Raw genomic sequence first — 23,636 nt, 5'->3', positions numbered from 1 at the left:
CACATCTGTGCCGATTTCCCGAATCAAAACGTTATGAAACTGAATTCAACTAAATTAAATAATTATTTTACTAAATATAACTTTGCCTGATATTTTTTGTTGATATATGCTCAGCCCGACTTGAACTATATAAAATGCAGAGACAATGGATGGATGGATAGTAAGTTCTGCTTGGCCATTTCCAGTGATATTGTTCAGTCACATGACAATGTCAATCTAACTGAGCATGATTGACATTTTGATACGGCTCTTGTTTTGGATCCCAATTGTGGCCAGCTAGCACTTTAAAACAAAACATACACAAAATAAAGTATGAGTTCGTTTTTGATCTATGATAAGATTTTCCATTAAATATATTTCAATTCCCAGTAAATAATAAATGTAACATTCGTACCACAACAGCTTCTACTAATAGTATATTTTTTAAAATCACAATTATCAATACTAAAGGAACAAGGACTCAACATGGGACAGTGTAATAAGTATTTTATTGCATTTTATAATGCCATTGTCAATAATTAGTACAGATTACATGCAACTAGACCTACTGTACAGTTTTTTTATTGTCTGCATGGACAGACACAAGAAGATTCGGGTTACAAATACACAGATATATGCGTGTGTGTGTGTGTGCGTGTGTGTGTTTTATACAGCATGAAAGAAAGGGCAGTGACTGGCATCAACATGGCTACCTGGCATGGAGGCTCCACTGTGTCTTGAAGCCACCTGCGCCCAGCCCCCCGCCTCTAAGTCTTGTGACACTCGCAAAGAACAAGAAATAGCAACAAAATAAGCAAAAGCAATAACGTGAAATTAAGTAACATCGCACTGAAGAGTCACTGCTGAAAATGTACACACATTCCTAAGGTTTAACCAGAGGAGAGCTGAAGTGGTCATTCGGACTTGTTTAATAGCGTCCATGCTCCACTTTGACAGTCCCTTCCCCCCTTTTAAAAGACGTCTGCAAGGCGTCCAATCACGCGCGACGGTTTCGCCACGGAGGCCGTCCATCGCACACATGTACAAGAGATAACAGCTATCAGTGAAGGTGATCTGTGATGTCAATGGAGGCTTTTGGAAGTAGCTCGCTTTCGGTTTGGTTAAGGTATCGGTTTGGTTACAGTTCAGGAGTTTGGACTTTGGTAGTCAGACGGAGAGCTGCATCTCGGAGCGCCAGTCCACATTTTGGTACCGTGACCACGCAAAAAAGAAAAACAAAAAAACAAAAAAGGAAGATGAGCCAACAATGCAAGCATTTGATCTGCCTTTGCGGGATTTTAAGAGAGGAACTGTGTGACTAGTCACACCACTATCCCGCCCGCGGATGATTGACAGCTCTGCAGGCCAGAGGTCAGCTAAGGAATGACAAAGGGTCTGGGGTCAGAGGGAAACAATGTTGGCACCTGAAAGGACCAACAGACAGTCCACATTTGTGTAAAGCAGGAGAGATGCTAAATATTCTTACACTCGATTTCTTTTCAAAGGTTTTGGTCCTGTCATTGAGAAAAATGAAAAAGAAATCCTTCTGAGGTATCATTACATCATGAAGTCAATTTTTAGTTTATCCATTTGTGTTCTTTTTTTTCCTTAAAAACGCATAAATGCAGTACAGAGACAAAAAAAAGTATCAAAATAGACCTAGCTAAGATAAATATACAAACAGATCTTACCTAAAACCACTGATCTAACTTTTATTCTTTCAACCTTTTTTTGTGTTGCTGCGATAATACACTTTAAAAAAAAATCATCGTCCCAGACATTTTTCTGAAGAACTGAAAATATGGAGGAAAAAAAAGAAGAAAATCATCCAAACCAAGATACCCGCAGTACTTAATATGATAAATACATATAGTTCAGCATTAGCAGTACAGTATAGGAACCCGAGCTGCAAGCTTTACAATAGCTAAACAGGTGCAGGAAAAAAAATCAGCGGAAATGAAAGGAAAGAATGCCCTGGAGAGATAAGTCAATCATTAATATACAAGAATACATCATGTTATGCCAAGAATTGTTACGCGGCGACCTGTGAACATTTTTTTTGTTATAAAAGCGCCTTGTTTACAGGTGTACCTTAAAGCACAAGATCATCTACATAGTCGAATGAATGCAGCAGTTCCTCTTGTTTGGACTGAAGGAGCCATGATAAGAGTGTGTTTGTGTGTGTTGCGTGTGTGTCCTGTCGGGGAGTGGTTACTGCTTTTTGGGGGAGTTGGAGGGGGGGGGGGGTGTCTTTGGATATTTGGTCAGAGCCTCTGTTTGCACGAACCCATGTAGCCCTGCTTCAATGCTTCGGTGCCCACCCGTGCGTGCGTGCGTGTGTGTGTGTGTGTGTGTATGCTTGTGTGCGAAATTCGTCACACCCGATAACAGTTTCCCTGCAACAGTACATCGCCCCACTCACGGGGTTCTCCGTCATGCTTCGCTCGAGTGACACGTTGGGCTGCAGAGAGCGCGTCAGGTCGCAGCTAAGGCGAGGTAGTCTTTACAGTCCATCTTGTTTGTTTTTGGGTTGGAGCACACGTACGGCGTCGGGGATTCCACATATTGTTATCTTTGAGGAAGAGTGTAGTGGGGGTGGTATTGAACAGAGTTCCAAAAGGAGGTAGTGTTATTTTTGGTCTGTGTTTTTGCTTCTTCTTCTTCTTTTTTTCGTAAGAAATAAGTTGCCGTTTGAACGCAAAGCTTCTTCAATTAAATAAGAAAATGGCGTCAAGTGCAAAAGTTAGGAATGACAAATGTGAACTTGTTTCATACACGACGTCCCTTGGTTGTTGTCCTCTTACATTGGTATCGTTTGAGTATTATTTTTTTGTTCCCTCTTTATGGAAAGATTCCTTTGCTACACATTATTTGGAATGACTTTGTCCTGCGATTGTGTTTGGAACACACGTTAGCCTGAGCATGGCAGAGTCACGCTTTCACTTCTAAGTGCTTTTTCTTTTGCCTAAGTAAGAGGAACTGTGCACTTTAATACTTAGTTGTACCAAAGGAGTATTAGGGCCACATTGAAAATAGAGAAAAAGTAAAATGCTGCGAGACGAATTCACAATGTGACGGGGGTGTTACCGTTTAGTATTTTGGACAAACAATGAAATGAATTGTCACGTGATCATCAGCATGACGTGTACTGTGGATTGATTGTGTCTGTTGCTGAAAACTCATCTTTTTCTATTGTCTAGTCTAGAAGAAATAATTTAAGAACTATTACCTAACGTGACATTCAGTTCTTAAAATTACAATTTTATGCTCATTCTATGACACGCTTTAACGAAACCAAAATGGGACCCCCCCCTACTTTTACTTTTTCTATTCTTTTTAGTGACGCTTTAATACTCCTTTGTATATTTGGCCTCATACCTAATAGGAGCAGTTTGTAACCGAAACAAAGCTTTCACTTCAAATTTGTAGTTTGCTTCTCACACTTTGGTTTACGGGAATGGTCAGCACTATAAGTCGTGTTTAACTTTCAAACAATACATGAAAAAATAAAATAAAATAAAAATAAAAGAGCTCAAACTCCTGGTTTGTTGTCTTTTGGCCAGTTCTTTAGGAATAACAAGGAGACTGAAATAATGATTTAAAAAAAACAGGATAGGGGGATGGTGAAACAAACTACGGGGTTTTTGGTTTCCTAAGTATTTCTTTGGTTACCTGTAACAAAAATAAGACGGGAGTAAAAAGCAGGGAATAGTTTTGAAAAACAACAAATTTAAATTTAGTATGGCACTGTGGAGAAAGCAATGCTTTGTTGCTCATGGGACAAAATACAATTAAAAAAAAATCTCACATGATATTCCTTTAACACATCCTCACACATTGAATCAGTTAGCGTCGACACGGTCAAGAATCACGAGCACAGAGCTTTGAATGGAGCCACGTTTTGGTATCCCACGCAAAGAAGTCCCCCCTTGTTTCTTCATGAAATTGGAACCTTTGTGGGATGAGGTATTCACTGACTGCATTAATATATATTTTTATATATCATTTTTGTTTTTTAAAGCATTACTGATATCTCTCAGCTAAATAAATGACCGAAATAAATGAATGTGACAAAACGCAAAACAAACAAACGAACCAAAAAAAAAAAAGTTAAAAAGTTTGATTGGATAATGGTAACTTTTAAGTGCTATTTCCAAATTTCTAGCGTGCTACACTTGGGAGTGAAAGGGAGAGGGGGACAATACTGCGCTTCTCTTTTCTTTTTTTTTCATACTCTTTCGGAATGGTGTGGAACACAAATCGAACACAAAATCGATACAAAAATAAACCAGCAACGGCAGAAAAGATACATCGAAACAGAAACACCGCCATGGGAATAATGCTCCTCAAAAATAAAGAATAACAACATCAAATAAAAAAAGGAAAAGATAAAGCTACCACATTTTTTCCATGTCCTTGACAGGTTCCTTTTTTTTTTTTTTTAAGTCACAATATTTCTATAGACACTTCCCGGCTAATTTCTTCTATGAGTGTTTCAAACACATCTCTCCATCCCAAACAGAGGAGAAGAGACAGCACTGGATGTTCCTTTTGCAGTCTTTTTGGGTGGCTTTTGTCTTTTTCTTCTTCTTCTTTTTTTTTTGTAATATCTCACAAGCAAAGATGCGGAGACGGGAGCTCTCTGGATGTGTTGGGGCGCAGTCCGAGGTATTCTTTGAAAGCATCGTCCTCTTTTCCCATCCTGAAACTCAAACGTTTGCTTTGGATCTGATGAAGGATTGACTCCAAAGTGCGTTTGGGTGATGGCGAGGTGTTGTACTGCACAGCCCCCTGGCGAATGCTCCGAATCTACGTATATACACATGGTCACACACGCGTGTGTATGTGTGTGTTTTTCCTTGATGTGGGCCTACACGGCTAGCCGGGCAGCCTGAGTGAGGAGGAAAAGAAGTCTTCGGGTCTTCAAAAGGAAGCTTCGACTAGTGAAGGAGTGCGCCGGTGGGGATGTGTGCACGTGTGGAGGTGTGTGTTGGCGGAAAGAGACTTGAAGTTAAAGCAGCGCTCCACAGACTTAAAGTAACGGAGGTCTTCAAAACCCTGTTTGGAGTTTCTCAATGTCGTCCTCGGTTGCTTGCTCGTAACGACAAATCAAAATAAAAACATTCTCGTTTTCTTTTTTTTTCCTTTTCCTTTCTCTCGTTTGGCTGAAGTGATGCTATTGTTTCTTCTGACTAAGCCCCGCCCCCTCCGATCCCATCTGTCGGATCCCGTCTTACTCCAGGTCGTCGGCGGGGAGGTCGTCCTCCAGGTCGCGGTCGTCGCTCGGCAACGGCAGGTTATGTGTGATCCCGGCCAGGAGGGAGACGGGCCGACAGTCCTCCTCGATCTCGGTGGGCTCCTCCTTCACGTGCACCGCGTGGCTGCGGGAGGCGTGCACACGTTACTGAATGCCATCTACACTCTTTTTATTGATCGCACCGTACCGTTTTCAGTAGAAGCAATTCAAATTCGTTTTAGCCAGGGTTCCTCGAGCTTAAAGCAAATTCAATTCCACACTTTTTACAGTAACTCCATTTGAAATTGAATCGAAGAACATCACATCTTTTCCAATTTCCCATGTTGTCCAAACTTGCTACAATACATACTTTATATGACATTGGGTCAATTCATCGGGTGGTTGGAATTGGTTGTAACGGTCATTCATTTCTCTGGTTGGGAGCATCTCCAGATGCAATTGGGGAAAATAGAATATAGACTACGCGTGTATATGTGTGTCAGTGCGTGCGTACATGTGTACCTGTACTGCAGAGGGCTGAGGGTGGGACTGCAGCTGCCGTTGCTGTTGACCTGCTCCACGGTGGAGCTGACATCATCATGGCCCACGTGCAACATGTTGAGGCTGGCTGCAGATGGCGGGGTCACCAGAGGAGGGCTGTTGAGCAGGGACAGGCTGCTCTCTGCCAGGGCCGCCTACACGCACACACAAAAAGCCGACATGTAAACCAGAAATCTCTTATGTCTAAAAGAGATATATGAGGGTTTAGCTCATAGGAAACGATTAAAATGCTCGATCACGTGTGCCAAAAGTTGTTTTTTTTTTTTTTGGGTGGCCCATGGCGTGTACTGACATGAATATTTGACACGGCACACGATGTTCGCCTGCATTGTACAACTTACTTTTTACACTGGCTGGCAAGGGAGGACAAGAGAAGATTCCATAGGTCACTTCCTTTTTTTTTTTTTTTTTTTTAGCTGTGAATGTGCTGCTGCTCCTCAGTACAATTTTTAGTCGGACACGAGGCACTGTTTGCCACCCCAAATATCCTTAAAAAAATCCTTGACTTTTGCTTAATCACCTCGCTGAGCATACGGTGTATAATAGAATGTATACAAAACCAAGAAATAATTGATTAGCATATGCTCACCTAATTGCAATGGATTGGTTTTACCGTATTGAAGGTGAAGGATGTGGACCTTGCATGCCTCTATTTTCCCTACAAAGCCCTTGGAAGTAAAATCTGTCCACCCATGTGCTTGATCATCTCGGAATGATACTTTCATGCTTTGGGAGGCTATGACTTGGCAAACCACTAGGGGGCACTTATACACAGGACATTCCACATCAAGTCTTCGTGCATGCACTTGGAGGAGGCTGTCAAAAGTCTGTGCGTTCACCCGAGAGCCTCAACAGGCATGTTGAGGGAGACTGAGTCACAACCTCAACATAAACACACGCACAAACATGTGAAGCGTCAACTTCAGGGGGAGGAAACAAGTGCCCCAACAGAGGGCAGCGTCTGTCAGCGCTCCAAAACACACTGGCATCCAGCCGCTGGTGGAGGAGACAACTTGGACACTCACATCCACCCTGCTGCCCTCTCACGAATGCAAAAACAAAAAGGACAAAAGATGTGGGGAACTCTAATCAGCTTAGAGATGTGTTTTTTTGGTGAGGATGCTGCCACAGGCCATAATTTCATGCAGTAACCTTAATTGACTACTACTTGACGCCTTGTGCAAAATTACTGTGTGTGTGTGTGGAAGAGGGGGTGGCGCCTGTGTGAAAGAGAGAGAGAGAGAGGTGGGAGGTGAGGTTCATGAGGGAGACGAGGGAGGTGGTGCGAACGTCGTTAGGGAATCTGCTAATTATAAAAGGGAATTGATATTAGTGTCCTTGATTGTGATTGGCTGGTGTGTGTGCGTGCGAGCGTGTGGCACAGTGAGAGAAAGACAGAGTAGGAGGACATCCCTTACCTGGTAGCTGGCGTTGAGGGATCCAAAGCCCAGGCCTGAAATCATGTTTTTCACCAGAGTGGGACTCCTACACACACACACACACACACGTAGATGAAAGAGACAGCGAGAGAGAGAGAGGTGGAGTGACGAATATGCCAGATTGGGCGCATACGTCCAAAGCTTCGAAACAATCTCACAAAAGCGTTGCCATAAGTATAATACACACACTGTAAACACATGCTTGCTTGTTGCTTGCTTACTTACACACACACACACACATACACACACACACACATATATAACAGCAGACTGATGTGCAGGTGCGAGTTTGTGTGTTTGTGTGTGTGCATTTAATTAACCCTGATTTTTCTGGCAATTGGAGGGAACATCTGTTTGCATTCACTAACAAGGTTTGTTCCTCCCGTGCATCTGACACAGCTCCTTGCTAATGGTGTTGACTAACAAGACACACACACCCACACTCACAACCACCCACGCACACACACTCACCTCACCTACAGTAAATGTAAGTCCATTGAGGCAATTATCATGCCAGCACTTATAAACTCATGCTCACATCAACCTCCAGCATGCCAAGGAAAACGATGAGAATGTGTGTGTGTGTGTGTGTGTGTGTGTGTGTGTGTGTGTGTGTGTGTGTGTGTGTGTGTGTGTGTGTGTGTGTGTAAGCGCACATGCACTTACCCGGTCATCTTTGGTGGTCTCCTCTTTTGGTATTCAACTTCATCCACAGTCCACACGGCCCCCTTCACGTTCTCAACACGAACAAAACATTTGTGCAGACTCAGGTTGTGGCGCACAGCATTCTGCAAAAGGAGAGAAGCGAAAACATATTTCATTGGATTTCATTTTAAATGTTTTGATCGTGATTTAAAAATCAAATTGATTTCCTGACTAGGAAATCCGACAATGACGTTACAAATGGAATGTTTTCGGGTTAAAAGTTCAAACCTTGCCCGATATGTAGTTTCCATTTTCTTCAAAGTAGCTTACTAGTTTCCTCAATTTCATGTTTTATAATGTATGAAAATGGAAAGTAACCACCACCAAAATGTAATTGTCAGTTGTCAAGTTACTGCTGAAGTATTATGCCCACGTAACAAAAAATCATTTTTACAAGTATAAAATTGTGACATAATTATGTCAGAGAAGTTTCTTTTTTTTTTTTAACATTAAGACAGTAGAGTTGTATTTTTATGGGGGAGGAGGGAAAGAAGTCGCATTACTCCAAGAAAAAACATCACAATGTTATTAACAAATCACAGCAGTACAAAAATATATATTGTATATACTTTTAAATAATCCAACCGGAATGATTCTTTAAACATTTTAATAAAAATGTCAAAATTCCATCTGAGTGAGGTGGAGAACACGAGGCAGGACGTATTTTTTAAATCCGTTTTTACACACATAATACAGTTGCGTGCATGGGCGGAGCCATGCAAGGCAGCATTATTTGACCTCATCGCTTTGTTATCCGTCATCATCAAGCGCCCCCCCCCCCCACACACACACATACACACAAACACACGCAGACTAAGACACTGAGGCAGACGCACCGCTATCTTGCCCCCCCCCCCCCAGGGACAGGCCTCCCTTTTCATCTGCCATTTGTAGTGTGTTCATGCCCAATTTCATTACCAATTTTAATTCGTCTATAATTAAATCCTGCATATTCTCCCTGACATGCTGTTCTAAGCCGAGAGGCAGGGACAGGCTAGGCATGCATCACTCCATGCCGTAATTACACACGCATTCACACACACACATTCACACAAACGCACGTAATTACACAAGCCATAATCAGCGCAGGAACCCTCTCTCCCCCGCATCCCTTCAACCCCTGAGCCGCGATGCTAAGTTTTGTAAATGAGTCTGACCCCAATCTCCGGCTGCCACCCTGACGACGCACTCTCACTCAAACACACACACACACACACACACACACACACACACGAGTGTACGCGGGGAGACACAGACCTACGCACGCTCACACACTCGACAGCCCGGTGCTACCAAGGCGTTATTTGCATTTGTCTCCGTGATGAAAGCCTGATTCTGCCAGTTACAATATTAGGAGTCATTTACAGAGGGTCACAATACTCATGTCACTCATGCATACAGCTCTGGATGGCTCAATAAAAAAAACATGTGATTGTGTACAATACAAAAAAAAAAAACAGAATCTGTGTCTTTCTGTCTACTGTATCTATCGGACACTTGTGATTAATGGGACAGTATTTGTTTTTCAGCACAGAAAAAAAAAAAGTCAAATGACAGCAACTTAAACGACACTTTGAAAACGTGGAGTCCTATCCGCAGCCCCAATTATCGAATAAAATCTTTTAAAACATTTTTTAGACCTCCAATTCATATTGCAGTTCGACTCACTTCTCACACTCACTTTGCCTTCTTTTTCCCATCTCTTGCTCTTTCTCTGGTCCTGCCTTCCTCTGATCAATGACTTCCCACTCACTTGACACCGCTGCTCCCCTCATGAAATTTAACGGCTTATTAAAGGACGTACATCTTCGCGGCCCCGTTTGACTCACTGGGCTGCTGTATAAATGCATAAGGCCAGAGAAGAGTCATATTTTAAGGCCGATCTATGTATAAAGGCTGGATTTAAAGATGATATTCTAGGCTGCGTCCATATCTTTACCCTCATGGCTCGCTCCTTCTCGCCACGGTTTTGGGACTCGTGAGAAAGAAGGTCAGGGTCTCCGAGGTTGCCCATTTACCTTCCATGTTCATACTCTCACTCTCTCTTGAGGAGCTGCCACTCAAATAAGCGCGAGATTTCTGCACAAATGGGTCAGCACCTACAATTGGTGCGAAGGGACCGGTTGTGTGTGTATGCGCGAGAGCTCCGTAATGAGGCGGTGGATGTGCAGCGTGAGGTGAGACAACGGCAGAGGCCTGAGAGGACAGCTCGGAGGGAAACGTGAGCGTCAAGTGCCTCATCAAAGGCAGAAAGAGCCAATAACTGTCCACTCGGTCATGTCTTTGAGGAGCTGAGCTAAGGCTGCACGTTGTGCACTTTCCTACCATGAATAGAATCGATATGTGCTTTACAAATGTGCTGTATGTTACACATGCGTACAGCACATTTGACAATAAAGTTGTATTCAATTCAAATTCAATACATTGGCATTGTATAGCGGATTTTGGCTCTTTCACACGACACAGTAGATGCCGCACTTCGAATTGGATTCAGTCCATGTGGTCCAACATTTTGCAATGTTTTACCCTTTTATATATTGGAGCTGATAAAACATTTCAACCACAGTCAACCTGGCTGATTTCAGCAACAAATTAATGATGAGCAGAGTCGAAAAATCTTGAGATTTAAGTTGAAATGCTTGGAAAGAGCACAAATTACTGGAGAACAAAGGCATAATTTTACGTGACTCGAGTCAGATTATGAAATATATTTCTGCTTTTATGGAGTAATGAAGTTAAAATCTTTTTTAAAAATAACATTGTGAGGGCAGCCCGGTGCTCCAGTGGTTTGCGCATCATCTCAGGGCAGAGGTACCGGGTTCGATTCCAGCTCCGGCCTCCCTGTGTGGAGCTTGCATGTTCTCCCGGGCCTGTGTGGGTTTTCTCCGGGTCCACCGGTTTCCTCCCACATTCCAAAAACATGCATGGCAGGCTGATTGAACACTCTAAATTGTCCCTAGGTGAGAGTGTGAGCGCGAATGGTTGTTCGACTCTGTGTGCCCTGCGATTGCCTGGCAACCGTTTCAGGGTGTCCCCCGCCTACTGCCCGAAGACAGCTGGGATAGGCTACAGCACCCCCCACGACCCTTGTGAGGATTGGAAAATGGATGGATACTATTGTGAGGACAAACGCACATATTATGAGAATAAAGTTGACATTTTATGGCAACATATCAAACCCAAGGCCTGGGGGCCAGATTTGGCCCATCACATCTTTTGACATGGCCCATAAAAGCAAATTACGTGCGTCGACTTCATGTTTCACCAAAATGGCAAATTGTCTTGACTTCTAAAAACGGTGAAATATTGCAATTACTTTTTGTGATCAACACCCCTTTCAAAATAAATACAATAATATTTGAACAAACAGTTTTTACTGGTCTTTGATTTCAAAAATGGTTATTCATCAATTTGCTGTGTAAAAAAAAAAAAGTGATCCTACATTATTTTTGGGTCACAGCCATAATACAATGTGGCTCGTGACAAAAAAAAAAAAGGTTTGACACAAAATTTTCACGGTAATACAATTCACATTTTAACATGTCCACCTTTTTTCTCATCACATTATTGTTTTTAATCAAAATTGTAATCATCTTTCCATTTCACTGTGCTTTTAATACTTCACTACATTCTGGTAGAAAGGGTGGAATGAGTGCATATGGTTTGTGTTTACCTTCCACGTGGCTGTGTTTCTCCTAAAGTAGGCAAACTTTCGTGTAAACCAGTTGTAGATCTCGTTCAGAGTCAACTGTCTGTCAGGGGACTCCAGAATGGCCTGTAGGCACGGACAGACCGTTGAAAAAGGAAGAGGAGAAGACGGACAGGAAGAGGAGGAGCGGTGAGGAGACTTACATGACGTATAAGAGAAGCGTAGGTAAAGGGAGGCCTGACATCAGCGTTCTTGTAGAACTCACAGTTCTGAGCCAGCTCTGAATTGGAATTAACGCCGCCAAAAAAACAAAACCAAACAAACCCATCAGAAATTGTCTCCACACTCAAAACTCCAAAGGAATAAATATTTAAATGACACGAGTCAAAAAAATTAAATAAATAAAAATCAAGTGGACGACGTCGGTCGGCCTACCTGAGGCGATGGGGGTGCAGTATTTGTCGGAGTTGCGCCTGCGTATGGGACCGACGCCGTGCGCGTGCGAGTGGGAATGTGTGTGAAGGCTGGAGGAGCTGATGACCGAGGGTCCCTGGCGCAGTGGAGTGATGGGGGTGGCGGCTGAGGTGGGGGGGTGAGGAAGACCCTCTGGGTAGACGTCGCTGTCCCGTTTTAACAGAGAGCCGCTGGAAGCCAGGTTCAACTGCGTACACAGAATGACGGAGGTTAGGTAAAATGCACGTATTCATATCTATCACGCACCAGTGCACCGAGCAAAGTTTAAGCTGTGACAGAACCCTGACCTCAACCCTGGAGAACGCCATCATGTGTGGACAAACCAACTCTCGAAATTGAACGCGTTTAAGTTGAGTAAACTGTAGGGCATTGCAGCTTCCTCTATTAGTTTTACCTACAAACACACACGCACGCACACACACGCACCACAGCCATATACATTTATACAGGAAACACTGCTGCAATTAACCCTGCTGGCAAAAACAAAACCACACATCAGAATGTTTGTAAGGAACACAAACAGAAGCACTCGGCGGTGGCTGTGTCTTCATGGAAGAGTAAAGTCCAATTAGGGCCTTGCATGCACACAAACATTTAACCACAACCCACAGTCCCCATGGGACTGAGGTTAGGACAACTAGTTTAGGACTAATTAAAACCTCTATGTGCATGTGTATGTGTGTGTGTGTGTGTGTGCGTGTGAATCAGAATTTCCTTGGCTTTACTCTTTTCCCTCTCGCCACAATTTGAGACAACTCAAGGGGGCGGGACTGTTTCACAGGTACTTCATTAAGGCTCCAACGCTGCCAAATCACCACGGCAACAGTCGAACCTTGTTAATTGAGGCCAAGCTTTGTTTCCATTCCCGACGCCCCGCCCTTGCCCCTCCCCCTCCAATCCCTGACCCAGAGGCTTGGCTCCAGCGGTGACAGAACACGCCTGTTCCTGATTTCCCATTAGATGATAATGGCGGCTGATCCCCCTGCCAACAACACGTCAGCCACACGCACACGAACACGCGCCACGCAGCTGCACCATTTACATCAACTCAAATTATGACACTCTTCCTCTAATTGACAATTAATTTCAACATCTTCATATTTTAATAGGACTCTTCGTAAATCTGAATAATGAAATATTCATTAGACAGATGACTAATAACAAGCACGCCGAGCACTATGGTCAAATGTGCGTGCACGCACACACACACTTTCACAAACATTACATCTAATTTCGAGCCCTCGTCAACCTGCTTTGGTATTTCTGTCTCAGAACAGATGAGAATTTTTACTCTTAAATTAAATAGTGCATAAAAATAATGAAGAACCCCATTTAGGTTAAAAAAAAAATTGAGATGTAGCTGAGCCAACATTAACCCTCTCTGGTCAATAGAGGGTGCAGATGGTAAGCGACACATCACATACAGCGTTTGGTATCCTCAGAAGCTTCATCGATAAAACTCTCCCATTTGATGTCGAAGTTTGCAGGTGAATGAAAGGTGGTGAAGGACAACGTCATCGCGATTATACGAGAGTGCTCGTGTGAACTCACAGGTTGGTTAAAGGGCTTTGGCTCTGAGGGGCGCATGTGCAGGTGGGTCATCATGGCTTGGAGTCGCTCGCTCTCTTTTGCCAACTGTAAGAAAACAGGATGCAGGTTATGCACTTTTATCTCCCTCGCAGTTAAATACAGAGCTGTATTGACGCAGTTTTACGACTATAAGTACACCCTGGGCAGAGAGAGAAGCATGAGAGCACCCGCAGCACTCTCTCACATTCACACGAGCCTGCAGAAACACTTGTTCCCTTTTGACATTGTTGACTGCCTTGAAATGGGTTTCATTATAGCCTGTGGGTATCCTTTCTGTGTGTGCGTATTTGTGCATGTGTGTGTGTGTGTCTGTGTGTGTGCGAGCGTGCAAGTACAGCTTCCCAATGTACTTTTCGCACAATTAAAACACACATACACCGCCATGACGTGCGAATATTAGAAATGTAAACATTGCCTCAAAGCATGCGTGTGTGCATGTGTGTTTGTGTGTGCGTGCGCACAGTGTGTGACTGTTGAGGGATGAAGTGGCATGTCGGTGAGATAAAGATGGACATTTCAATGTGATGTGACGCCGACTGCTCCTCTGTCACTTTGTATTCCCTGGTGGAGGTCTCAGCATCTCAAAGAAAGAATGTTTACCGAGAGTGGTGGGGGGGGGGGGGGTGTCACCATTTTCTTTTGGTCAAATGCAGCCACGTCGAGCGCAATAATTTATCGCCAAAAATGTTTTGTTCGCCACTTTTTGTAGCAATTTTGCGAAAAAGCAAAACATGTTTGGTGAAAAGTAGGCCGATTAAAATGTGTTAGCTGTGTCTTTGGTTTTGCTGCATGAAGTGAAATGTCATCATAATTTGCATATGTTTTGGGAATAATAAAAATAATCACGGCAAGTCGTGAGCGTAAATATCAGCCTTTGCTTGAGCATTCAGATGTGTCAAGAGAGTGGCATGACTGAACCATTTTGGGGCGGAGAAAGGACATGCGACACGGCCCTTTGCTTTCTTGCCCATGCCTCCCCCCCCCTTCTTTTCCTTCCTCGCCTTCACCGCCTCGCTTGCTCTCGCCGGTGACCAGAGCAGCTTTATAATTGGAGCGGCGATGGCAGCTTCCCCCGCCGACTGCTCCTTTTAAATTACAAGCTCCACTGCTCTCCATAAACACGGCTCCTCATCCTCCGACGAGTAAGCGTCGCGGACGGGCTTGAAAAGAGTCGGGTCGGGCCTCCGTTTGGGAAGCGGTGGCAATTAAGCGTGCGCGTGCGAGCGGCCCACCTGTATCTCCAGTTGCTGAACCACCTGCATCTGGACTCGGCACTGAGCGGTGCTGCGGTCATCTAGGGCGTGCTCGTTGTTCAAGTGCCTAAAGAAGAGCGGACGGGGGTTAAGTCTTTTCTGGAACGGAAGCAAAAGCCACTCTTCATTGGTGATGACGTTGGAGAGCTATCACGCTTTATTTCGCTGAAAGTTACGAACCGTCTCAGAAATGCACTCATGGGTTTATTTTGTCTGGTGAAGGACGCAGCAGCTGTGTTGTGTGTGCGTATACTTCACTGGTGCTAAGTGAGCCATGTTCCAAGACAACCACCTGGATATGAGCTCATGTGTTATCGGCCAAAAGCTTATCTTCAGACGCGCTTCTTGCTAAACATCACTCCGCTTCATATGAATATGCGTTGGGATGTGACTGCGTGCCGGTGCTGTTTGTTTCCTCCGCTGTGGGAGGACCTGCAGGGACCTTCTGATCTTTCCCACCGCACCCCTCCCTGTCTGCCTTCCTCCATCCCCTTTCTTTCCTCCGTCATCACCAAGGTTATTCACAGGTTGCTGCCGCCCGCCCACTGCGTGTTTGTGCCAGTGCATATCCCTAAAGTGTGCGTGCCCGTGCGCCAGGGGGACTTTTTATGATATCATGTGGTGTTAATCCGAAGGAAGCACTTTTCTCACTGTTTTGGAGCAAAGGAAAGTTGCATGTGAGATCGCACACTCGTGTGTGCGTGTGTGTGTGAGTGGGGGGTGGGGGGTGCGTGAGTCTCTGACTTAGTCTTCGGAAAGTTAGGCAATATCAGAGTGAGGCTTGAAATGAAACAAAAACAATGATGTCATGGCATGGCTAATCCAAGGCTCAACACAAGTGCACGATAATAATAACAAAAACATGATCTCACTTTTCTCCCCCCTTTTTACTCTCCTCACTCTTCCGTCCACTCTCCCCCTCCCACATCTCCCTAAATGCCAATGATTCACTCTCAATCCAACCCGAAAAAACCTCCCTTCTGTCTGTCCACGGGACATAAACAGTAGCAGGTTTTCTCCTTGGATGTGGCCCACAATGAGGCTCTGTTTACTCCTCCGACTGCTGGCAGACAAGACTTTAACCCACATCATACCCAGGCCCATCAACCACAGCCTGAATGTTATACCAGAAGACTTTGACAAGGGGGGGAGGCAAGGCGGGGTGGGCAAGAAAGGCTGAAATAGTGGAGCGTCTTCCGCCTCTGCTCTTGCCGCTACCCTCATGGGGTGATGACAAAGGCTGGCTGGAAGGGGGGAGCGTTGTTGGACTTACGGGCATTATCTGTCACCGCCTCTTTTTTCTCATCTTCAGCTCTCTCTCTTTCTCTTGCACACTTTCACTCGGCCCCCCCTCCCCTTGCCTTCCATCTGCCTGAGGCTACGTGAAACGAGACACCAAACAACAGCTTTCCTCTCCAAACTTTCCCAGCCTGCCTACGAGCTTTGATCTGCTTGTCCGATGCCATCACAATCACCGAGCGCACTTTCACGATAAGGCCGATTTCATCACCTTGGCTAATTAATATCCCTCCCGCCTTTTCAAATAACCTAATAGTTCCATAAAAAAAAAGACTGAGTTTGTTTTGGGGGCTTTGTTAAGAGATTTCGAGGCTGTTGTTTGCTGCCACAGTGCGACGGGAAGTCCACTGCGTGAAACTGTGTGAGTTTGACGGAGGGGGGAAGTAACAGTGTGTCAAGGCCAGACTCGGCATCCTCAATTGACTTCATACTGGCTATTAACAACCAACAAAGATGTGGACAGGAAGGCCTGGAATACAACACTGATGAAGAATGAAATTTTGGCTGGAGTTGGAGAGTCAAAACAGCTTGAGCTAATTGCGTTAATGTTGAGAGACAAGCATTCGCACTACTGCTACTATTCATGAAAGGTTTTGCTAAAGCGGCCAGTCACATTCACACTACCCGCACTGTGAATCTACAATAAGATTCACACAATCAGCCCTTTGGAGCCGATCATGATCAGCAAGTTTAAACTGATTCAGTACCAGCCAATTCTGGACCAAGTCTGAAAAGACGTTTAAAAACGTCTTTGGGACTGAATGAGTTAAGAAAACCGATAAAGGATTACCGATCCAGTCAGAAGATGGTATCTGTGCAAAGTCTTTCATTGCGACAACATCATTATGTGTCAGCAGCATTTAATGTAAATTCAATTCAAAAAGTAACTTTTTTGTAGGGTAGTGGGGGGGGGGGGGGATACTTTAAAATCACACAATCACACATTTTTCCATATACAAGTATTTGTTGGGTTTTACTTTGTCTGCCATGGCCTCCACTGATATTTTTTTGTGGTCAGAAAACATATTCCATCTTTAATGTGGAACATGATCACAAGTTGTAGCATTTAAAAAAATGGAATTGCCATCTTCTCCAACAGTGACACCAACACCAGCCCAACTGTGCTTATGTGGACCTGGAAAGGCATTTAAAAAAATCTCGGGAACTGCATTGCTACACACTACAGATTTTCATGGCCGTTTTTATTTTTCATGAATAGAAACGTAGTTGAGTGAGGGGTTAATGGTGTCAATGTATACACACGTATAGATGTGTTAGACGAGCACTGAACGTGATGCAACCAACGGCAACTGAAGACTTCGGGTGGTGCTAAAAGACATCAGTGGCGGGTGTGAAAGACATTCGACATTACACTGGGGTTTTACTTCATCTTCCAACAAGTGATCTCAATCAGATAAGATGTCATGTTTCTTTTAATACATGGATGAAATTGGGTCCCTGAGCCTTTTAAATGACAGGCAACGTGTTACAATTCAAGACGGAATTGGAGACTATTTTGATGTGGCTTTAGAACAAAGTTTGCGGTTCATGAGAAAAGAAGCGAACGGCTGCCAAACTGTCGGATAACAACCAAGAACACGTCAGTGCCTGTTCGCTTAAATCAACACCAATCGGCACTGTACTGCGAAATATGGGCGAAGGAGAACAATCTAAAACACTCACTTGATGAACTGTCCCATGTCCTCGCACAGTGCTTCACAGCCGGGCCACTTACACTCCCCGTGGCCGTAGAGAGGATGGGAGCCGGCATGCTCCTCGTGACTGCAAGCAGAGAGATCGTTTAGGGTTTGCGACACAATATGCGCTCCATAAAAGCAAGACTAGAGAGCAGCAAAGTGTCAATCGACCGCACAATCGCGCACATGAATAACTGTTTGCAGCGGTAGCAACAACACGGCCATCTGAGTGTGGTTAGCTCGCGCCGCTCTCCAAGCCAAGTGCAGTGAAAGGATGATAGAGCAGAGTGGGGTCAGTTACAGAAGCCAGGCGAAGAAGGGGATCACTCCAGCAACCTCAGTAGCACATTTTCAAGTCCATGACCTGTCTTCTTGTCCTTGGCGTGCATGTGGCGCACGTGTGTGAGTGTGTATTCATTTTGCTGTCGGTTCTTGTGTTTCAGGTTTTGACGGCGCAGCCCCGACTCTTTCCAAGACTGATTAGCAGCGGCCGCCCTCAGACGATGGTTATTCTGGTGAGCGAGTGCTTACTGTAACTGGGCCAGCTTGGCTTGTGCTCTTGGTAAAACAAACAGTATATACTGTATGAGTACAATGTGTGTGCGTGTCTTGGTGTGTGGCAGGTCCAGTAACAGATGTGGATCTACACTTTCTCTGGCAACTGTTGTCTCCGCATATACTGTAGGTACATGACTGTGCACGTGTGGGGGAGCGAGCCCTGGAATGAGGATCCGACCAAATCAACATCATAAGGTCGTCTAACAAAAAACATTTGTTTTGCAGATGGAAACATGTCTCACTCCTTCTCCCATTTTTCTTTTTCACCTCCTCCTGATCTCATGTGCATGCGGGGCTTGGGGCAGCGCGTGTGCGTGTGTATGTGTGTGTGTGTGTGCGCGCGTGTGTGTGTGTGTGTGTGTTGGCTGTGGTTGAGTCAACTCAGAAGCTGCTCAGACAGCAGCCGTGACAAACTGCTGGCGACCACATTTTCCTCCACATCAGCCATGCATTAGCTTAGCAGGCTAACTCACGAATGCTGCCTTGCTTCTGCAGCCACTGTTTGGAGACAATGATGGCATTTCCTTGCTCATTTCGATCACTCTTGGACCACCATCCAAAGTGACTTGCTAGGAGCCGCCCGTGTGTGTGTGTGTGTGTGGGTGTGGGTGTGTGTGTGTCCTACTCACTGGCTGGTAGGGGGTTGGCTGCCTTTGGAGTATGGGGGGGCATGGTCATCGCCACTGTCTGCCTTGGTGAAGGAGGATATCCACTCAAACAGTCTGGCTCTTGAAAATGGAGACAAGCCCATGAGCAGCTAATACAGCCATTGGAGCACATCGCCTCAATAGAATGTATACATACTGTCTGTAACGTGTGTGGTGCGCTTCTACTCCTTCATTCAACACACTGCCAGGAGAATTAGATCCAACTCAATCTTTAAACTTAACCACCCTATTTCTTCCTTCTGATCATCCTCTCCGATATATCATATTAGCATGTGGTTGACAGCATACTGGCGGTGCATACATAACTCAAGCCACACTCTCTATCAAATGACTTAACACACTGGTGCCGTGTGGTGTGTTGCGTGCGATTGTTGCCTGTGTCGCAAGGGAAGAAGGGCTAAAAAGTGAAAAGGAAGGCAGGAAATCGAAATATAGGGAGCGTGCGAATTAGAAAGACGACAGGTCACACAGTGGAAGGACACTAACCACCAGCCACGACATTCGGTACACCCACCAAATCTAATTTTGGGTGGCGTCGCTATGACTGAAACCGCAATAATCAAGATGTTGTGAAATGAATACCGTCTTGACGCTGTCAATCAAAGTGAGATGCATTACCTCCGCCGACGCAAAGCACAATCGCATACGTGCCGAGGTTATTATAGTTAATGACAACTAGCGAGTAACTCAAGCGTAAAAAACTAAAAGAAAAATGCTTCATAAAAAAAAAACTGACATTCACTGAAATGACATTGTACAATTGTATTTTTTTACAGTGCTAAATTTTCATTTGTGTTCATCTTTGTCAATTTGTATCAAACATGAGCTTTACAGGCTTCATATTAAGTATTTTTTTGTATTGCTGTACATCTACGAGAGAAGAAAGGTCAGTTGTTTGAGAATTGTCGTTTCCTAAGTTTATGCTAAGTGTGCTTTTTTTTCTTACACTAGACGTATATTCCATATATTTAAAAAAACAAAACAAAAGGACATAACATTCCCGATATTTTTTATTTTTTTGCAATCCTGCAGTGTTTATTTAAGTTCTACGAAAATGACCATTTTTTTTTTTTTTGGCAGACATTTTCAGAAACTATTGTTGCATTAAATTGCATAAGAGTGTGTGCAGTGTACCTAATGTTGTGTCTGGTTGACACGATCAGTACAGGTACCTGTCTCTCTTTGGGGTGTGGCTCTGTCCATTGGGCAGGCTGTGCAGTGGCATGTGGGCGCTGGCCGCTTTGGGGAAGGCTGAGGTAGAATTAGAGCTGTTGGTACTCAAGTCCAGGCCCTCGGCTTGTTTCAAGGCCTCGTCGCTGCCCGGCACACCCGACACCTCCTTCCACAGCTGCTGGAGGTCCGACGGACACATCGCTGCGGAACACAGACACCGTCAGTTTTCCAAAAAGTGGACGGATGAAAGATGATCACAATGAGGGAATCTAACGTAACGGTAATATATGCTTATGAGACCTAAATTGAGAAGAAACGTGGTTAATTCAATATTGATGAGAGCGAGAGAGAGAGAGAGAGAGACAGCGCCTTTTCTAATTTCTACTCATTAAAATCACAATGCAACGGCTCGAGCCCCTGAGATTTACTGCAAGAGGACAATAGGACCAGCTGAAGCTACCCAAAAGCTAATTTATACATGCATTCCAAACACTAATGGCAATTCTGTCAGTGGAGCAGCACTGCTGCGGCTGTCGCCGGCACGATTTGTCTCAACCGGGTCAGGGTAACAATTTATGGGCGCAGCTTTGTGATTTCTGCTCCAATTTCAAAGCAAGAAAGATGCCTAAAATGCCACAGTCCACTCCAATGGATTTCAGCGCACGCTGACTTTTGCCTGCACGCAGCCGTACGTGTGCACACATCCACATCCAGCGACCTTGCAGCAATACAAATATTATGTCTGCTTTTGACGGCATTCTCCAGTGGTGCCGCCAAAACAAAAGTTCTCACTGTTGAGGAATGAGGCCTCTTGTTGGTATAAAGTCCTCTGCGTGTGCACTTATTACCCACGAAACCTGATCGATCCATGGATACACCCTCACTGTAAAAATGTGGAGCGTTTCCTCCTGTTTAACTTACCGGCCTGGACCCAAACTTTAAACAACCACTTTATGAAAACAGAAAACGCTCCAGTGACCAACTGATGAGTGAAGAGCACGTTAACACATTCGCCGCTGAGCCCTAAACACATCTGTAGATAAATAGAATGAATTTGAGAGGGATCAAACGGGCAAACATTTTTCTCAAGGTTTCCGCAATGACAAAGAGAACATATTATTTTAATGACATTTATTTGCGAGTGAGACATTCTCGAAAAATCTCTGTGTCGATTGCTGAGGACCTAGCTGGCTTAACCGCAATGTCTTTCAGCGTATTTAGTGTATAATTTACACCCATGAGCCATCCCGAGCGGCTTCTCAATCTTATTACAGCTTTTCGGAGGTGATCTCTCGTCACCCCGGAACACACAACAGCCTTTTTGAGGCAGTCCACTAGCGTGTTCATTTGTGTTGTTGTGTGTGCGGGTTTAATTATGTGCATCTGTGCGCAAGTATTTCTGCGTATGAGTGTATGTGTGTGCGTGCGCGTATGGCATGGCTGGTCCGAGGAATGCTCCGGTTCACGCCTGGCTGAGCCATCACAATGGGCCGGCTTTTTCACACTGCAGGATACAGAGCGAGAGCACAAGAGAGGGCGATACCAAAGTCTAGTGTCGGAAAAATGACCCTCTTTAGTGCAAAAGTGCCTTTCATATCATAAGAATTAGAAACGATGAATTGTCAATCCTATATAAGAACAGTTTTTCTTTATTCACATTCATTTCCTGTCTCCGAGATTAAAAATGTGAGCGGGAACTTGCAGGTCAAGTCAAAGGCAAATATTTCTAATTTGTAAACAATGTACGGATGAATGAATGTCTGGAACACACGCTTGGTCAGTGTGGGCAGAGCAGTCAACTTTTATCAAGAAACCCGGCAGACAAATTGAAAGGACTGCAGTGGAGTATAAAAATAGGATTCTGATGATATGCTTGACTGCGGCTAATTTTAATGGCAAGTGCGCACACCTCCAACAGGGGAATTTGTGGCATATTTTACCTAGAATCCCAATGCGCACCTCCCACAAACCCGCCAATTGGGTTTTCTTTGAACTTTTACAGCCTGATTAACTTAACAGGCTTCACATGTGGCATTGAGCGCAGGAGGCATATGCGCGTGCAGCCGCGACCTTGCGCGCGTCTTGCGCGCATACGGTAAGATTGCGTACAGGGGCGCGTATACCTTGCTGCAGGGACTGCATGGCGGCGGTCGGCTGCAGGGGAACCAGGCCTTGTCTCTGGAGGTTTAGGATGTGCTGCTGTTGAAGCTGCTGCATCTGGATCAGCTGCTGCTGGAAGGCCAGCTGCTTGCTGCCTAGCTGCTGCACGCCAGGGGAAAGGAGGGGAGGCGAGGGGGCGGGGGGAAGAAATAGCTTGTCAGTCTGGTTTTTACTGTGATTCTGTTGTAATAGGCGACTCCAACTCCTTGCTTTTTGGACTCAATTCAAGGAAAGCAATAATAAGCCAAGACGGATTTTACCTGTCATGTCATATTTCTATGATCTGTTTGAGATATACAGTAAGATCATACTTTTTTTTTTCAATCATGCCTCTCAAATTGCGCAAAACCTCCTCAGTTGACACGATTTCTCTCTCTCTCTCTCTATATATATATATGATATATAAAATGTTCAATATAATATATCCATTTTCTAATTCACTTATCCTCACGAGGAGAACGGGTGTGCTGGAGCCTATCCCAGCCGTCTTCAGGCAGTAGACAGGGTACACCCCGAACTGGTTGCCAGCCAATCACAGAGCGCACAGAGATCATGTTCACAGTCACATCTCAGGACAATTTAGAGTGTTCAATTTACCCACCATGCATGTTTTTGGAATGTGGGAGGAAACCGGAGTACCCAGAGAAAAGCCACACAGGCACGGGGAGAACATGCAAACTCCACAAAGGAAGGCCCGAGCCAGAATCGAACCCTGCACCTCTGCACTGCGAGCCGGACGTGCTAAACCACTGTGTACTCTGAATGTGTGGTTTTGCTTCCAAAAAAGGACTAATGACAGGAAGGTACATTAAAAAGAATGTACGGAGAAGGATGCGCAGTAAATTTGAATGCGATAAGATACCGGCATTATCATATGCATTGTCATTCATTATCAAAGTTGAGGTAGGTTCTCGTTTTCATGTTTTACTTGCGTTTGTTTTGCTTTTCTGTATCTTCAATGGTGGTTCACCTACACTGGTCAAAAACAACTTTTGAAGAGAGATGGCTTTATAAATATTTTTTGATTGTGTTTCTGATAACGATTTCAAAAGTTATTCATAAGAATGGAATTATACTTGGCACAAAGCACATTGTGGAAAAATCAAGAAAGAAAAAGAAAAAAGGATGGGCTTCCGGTATAAACACTGTCCGGTGTAAACACTGTGCCAAACAAATTTTGAGTTGAGGGACTCGC

The 23,636-nt window shown here is 44.5% G+C and overlaps 1 protein-coding gene and 1 long non-coding RNA gene across 3 annotated transcripts in view; one reads left to right on the top strand and one right to left on the bottom strand.

Annotated features, from left to right (window-relative positions):
• Positions 1 to 469: 469 nt before the first annotated feature.
• foxp4 (forkhead box P4) overlaps positions 470 to 23,636 on the bottom strand; it is a 91,394-nt gene continuing 68,227 nt past the window's right edge. Inside the window, exons 6-18 of one of the 2 annotated variants that reach the window (XM_086117720.1) lie at positions 22,405 to 22,543; positions 20,281 to 20,482; positions 19,070 to 19,168; positions 17,869 to 17,967; positions 14,866 to 14,953; positions 13,595 to 13,678; positions 12,005 to 12,230; positions 11,773 to 11,849; positions 11,594 to 11,695; positions 7,882 to 8,003; positions 7,195 to 7,261; positions 5,738 to 5,910; positions 470 to 5,360 (exon numbers count right to left, since the gene is read on the bottom strand). In XM_086117720.1, the coding sequence (XP_085973846.1) occupies positions 5,213 to 5,360; positions 5,738 to 5,910; positions 7,195 to 7,261; positions 7,882 to 8,003; positions 11,594 to 11,695; positions 11,773 to 11,849; positions 12,005 to 12,230; positions 13,595 to 13,678; positions 14,866 to 14,953; positions 17,869 to 17,967; positions 19,070 to 19,168; positions 20,281 to 20,482; positions 22,405 to 22,543 (1,626 nt within the window). In that variant the 3' untranslated portion in view covers positions 470 to 5,212. The remainder of the gene's footprint in view (positions 5,361 to 5,737; positions 5,911 to 7,194; positions 7,262 to 7,881; positions 8,004 to 11,593; positions 11,696 to 11,772; positions 11,850 to 12,004; positions 12,231 to 13,594; positions 13,679 to 14,865; positions 14,954 to 17,868; positions 17,968 to 19,069; positions 19,169 to 20,280; positions 20,483 to 22,404; positions 22,544 to 23,636) is intronic. The other variant, XM_086117722.1, reaches the window with a different exon arrangement.
• On the top strand, positions 2,345 to 6,026 carry LOC147201501 (uncharacterized). The gene is made up of 3 exons (XR_015101602.1): positions 2,345 to 2,475; positions 5,222 to 5,330; positions 5,749 to 6,026. It is a non-coding gene; the product is annotated as an uncharacterized LOC147201501 (long non-coding RNA).

The sequence above is a fragment of the Hippocampus guttulatus genome, chromosome 8 (genome assembly GCF_054856545.1).
Source record: "Hippocampus guttulatus isolate MCC_2025c chromosome 8, RoL_Hgut_1.0, whole genome shotgun sequence".
Classification (NCBI taxonomy): Eukaryota; Metazoa; Chordata; class Actinopteri; order Syngnathiformes; family Syngnathidae; genus Hippocampus; species Hippocampus guttulatus.
This window is presented reverse-complemented; position numbering and strand designations above follow the sequence as displayed.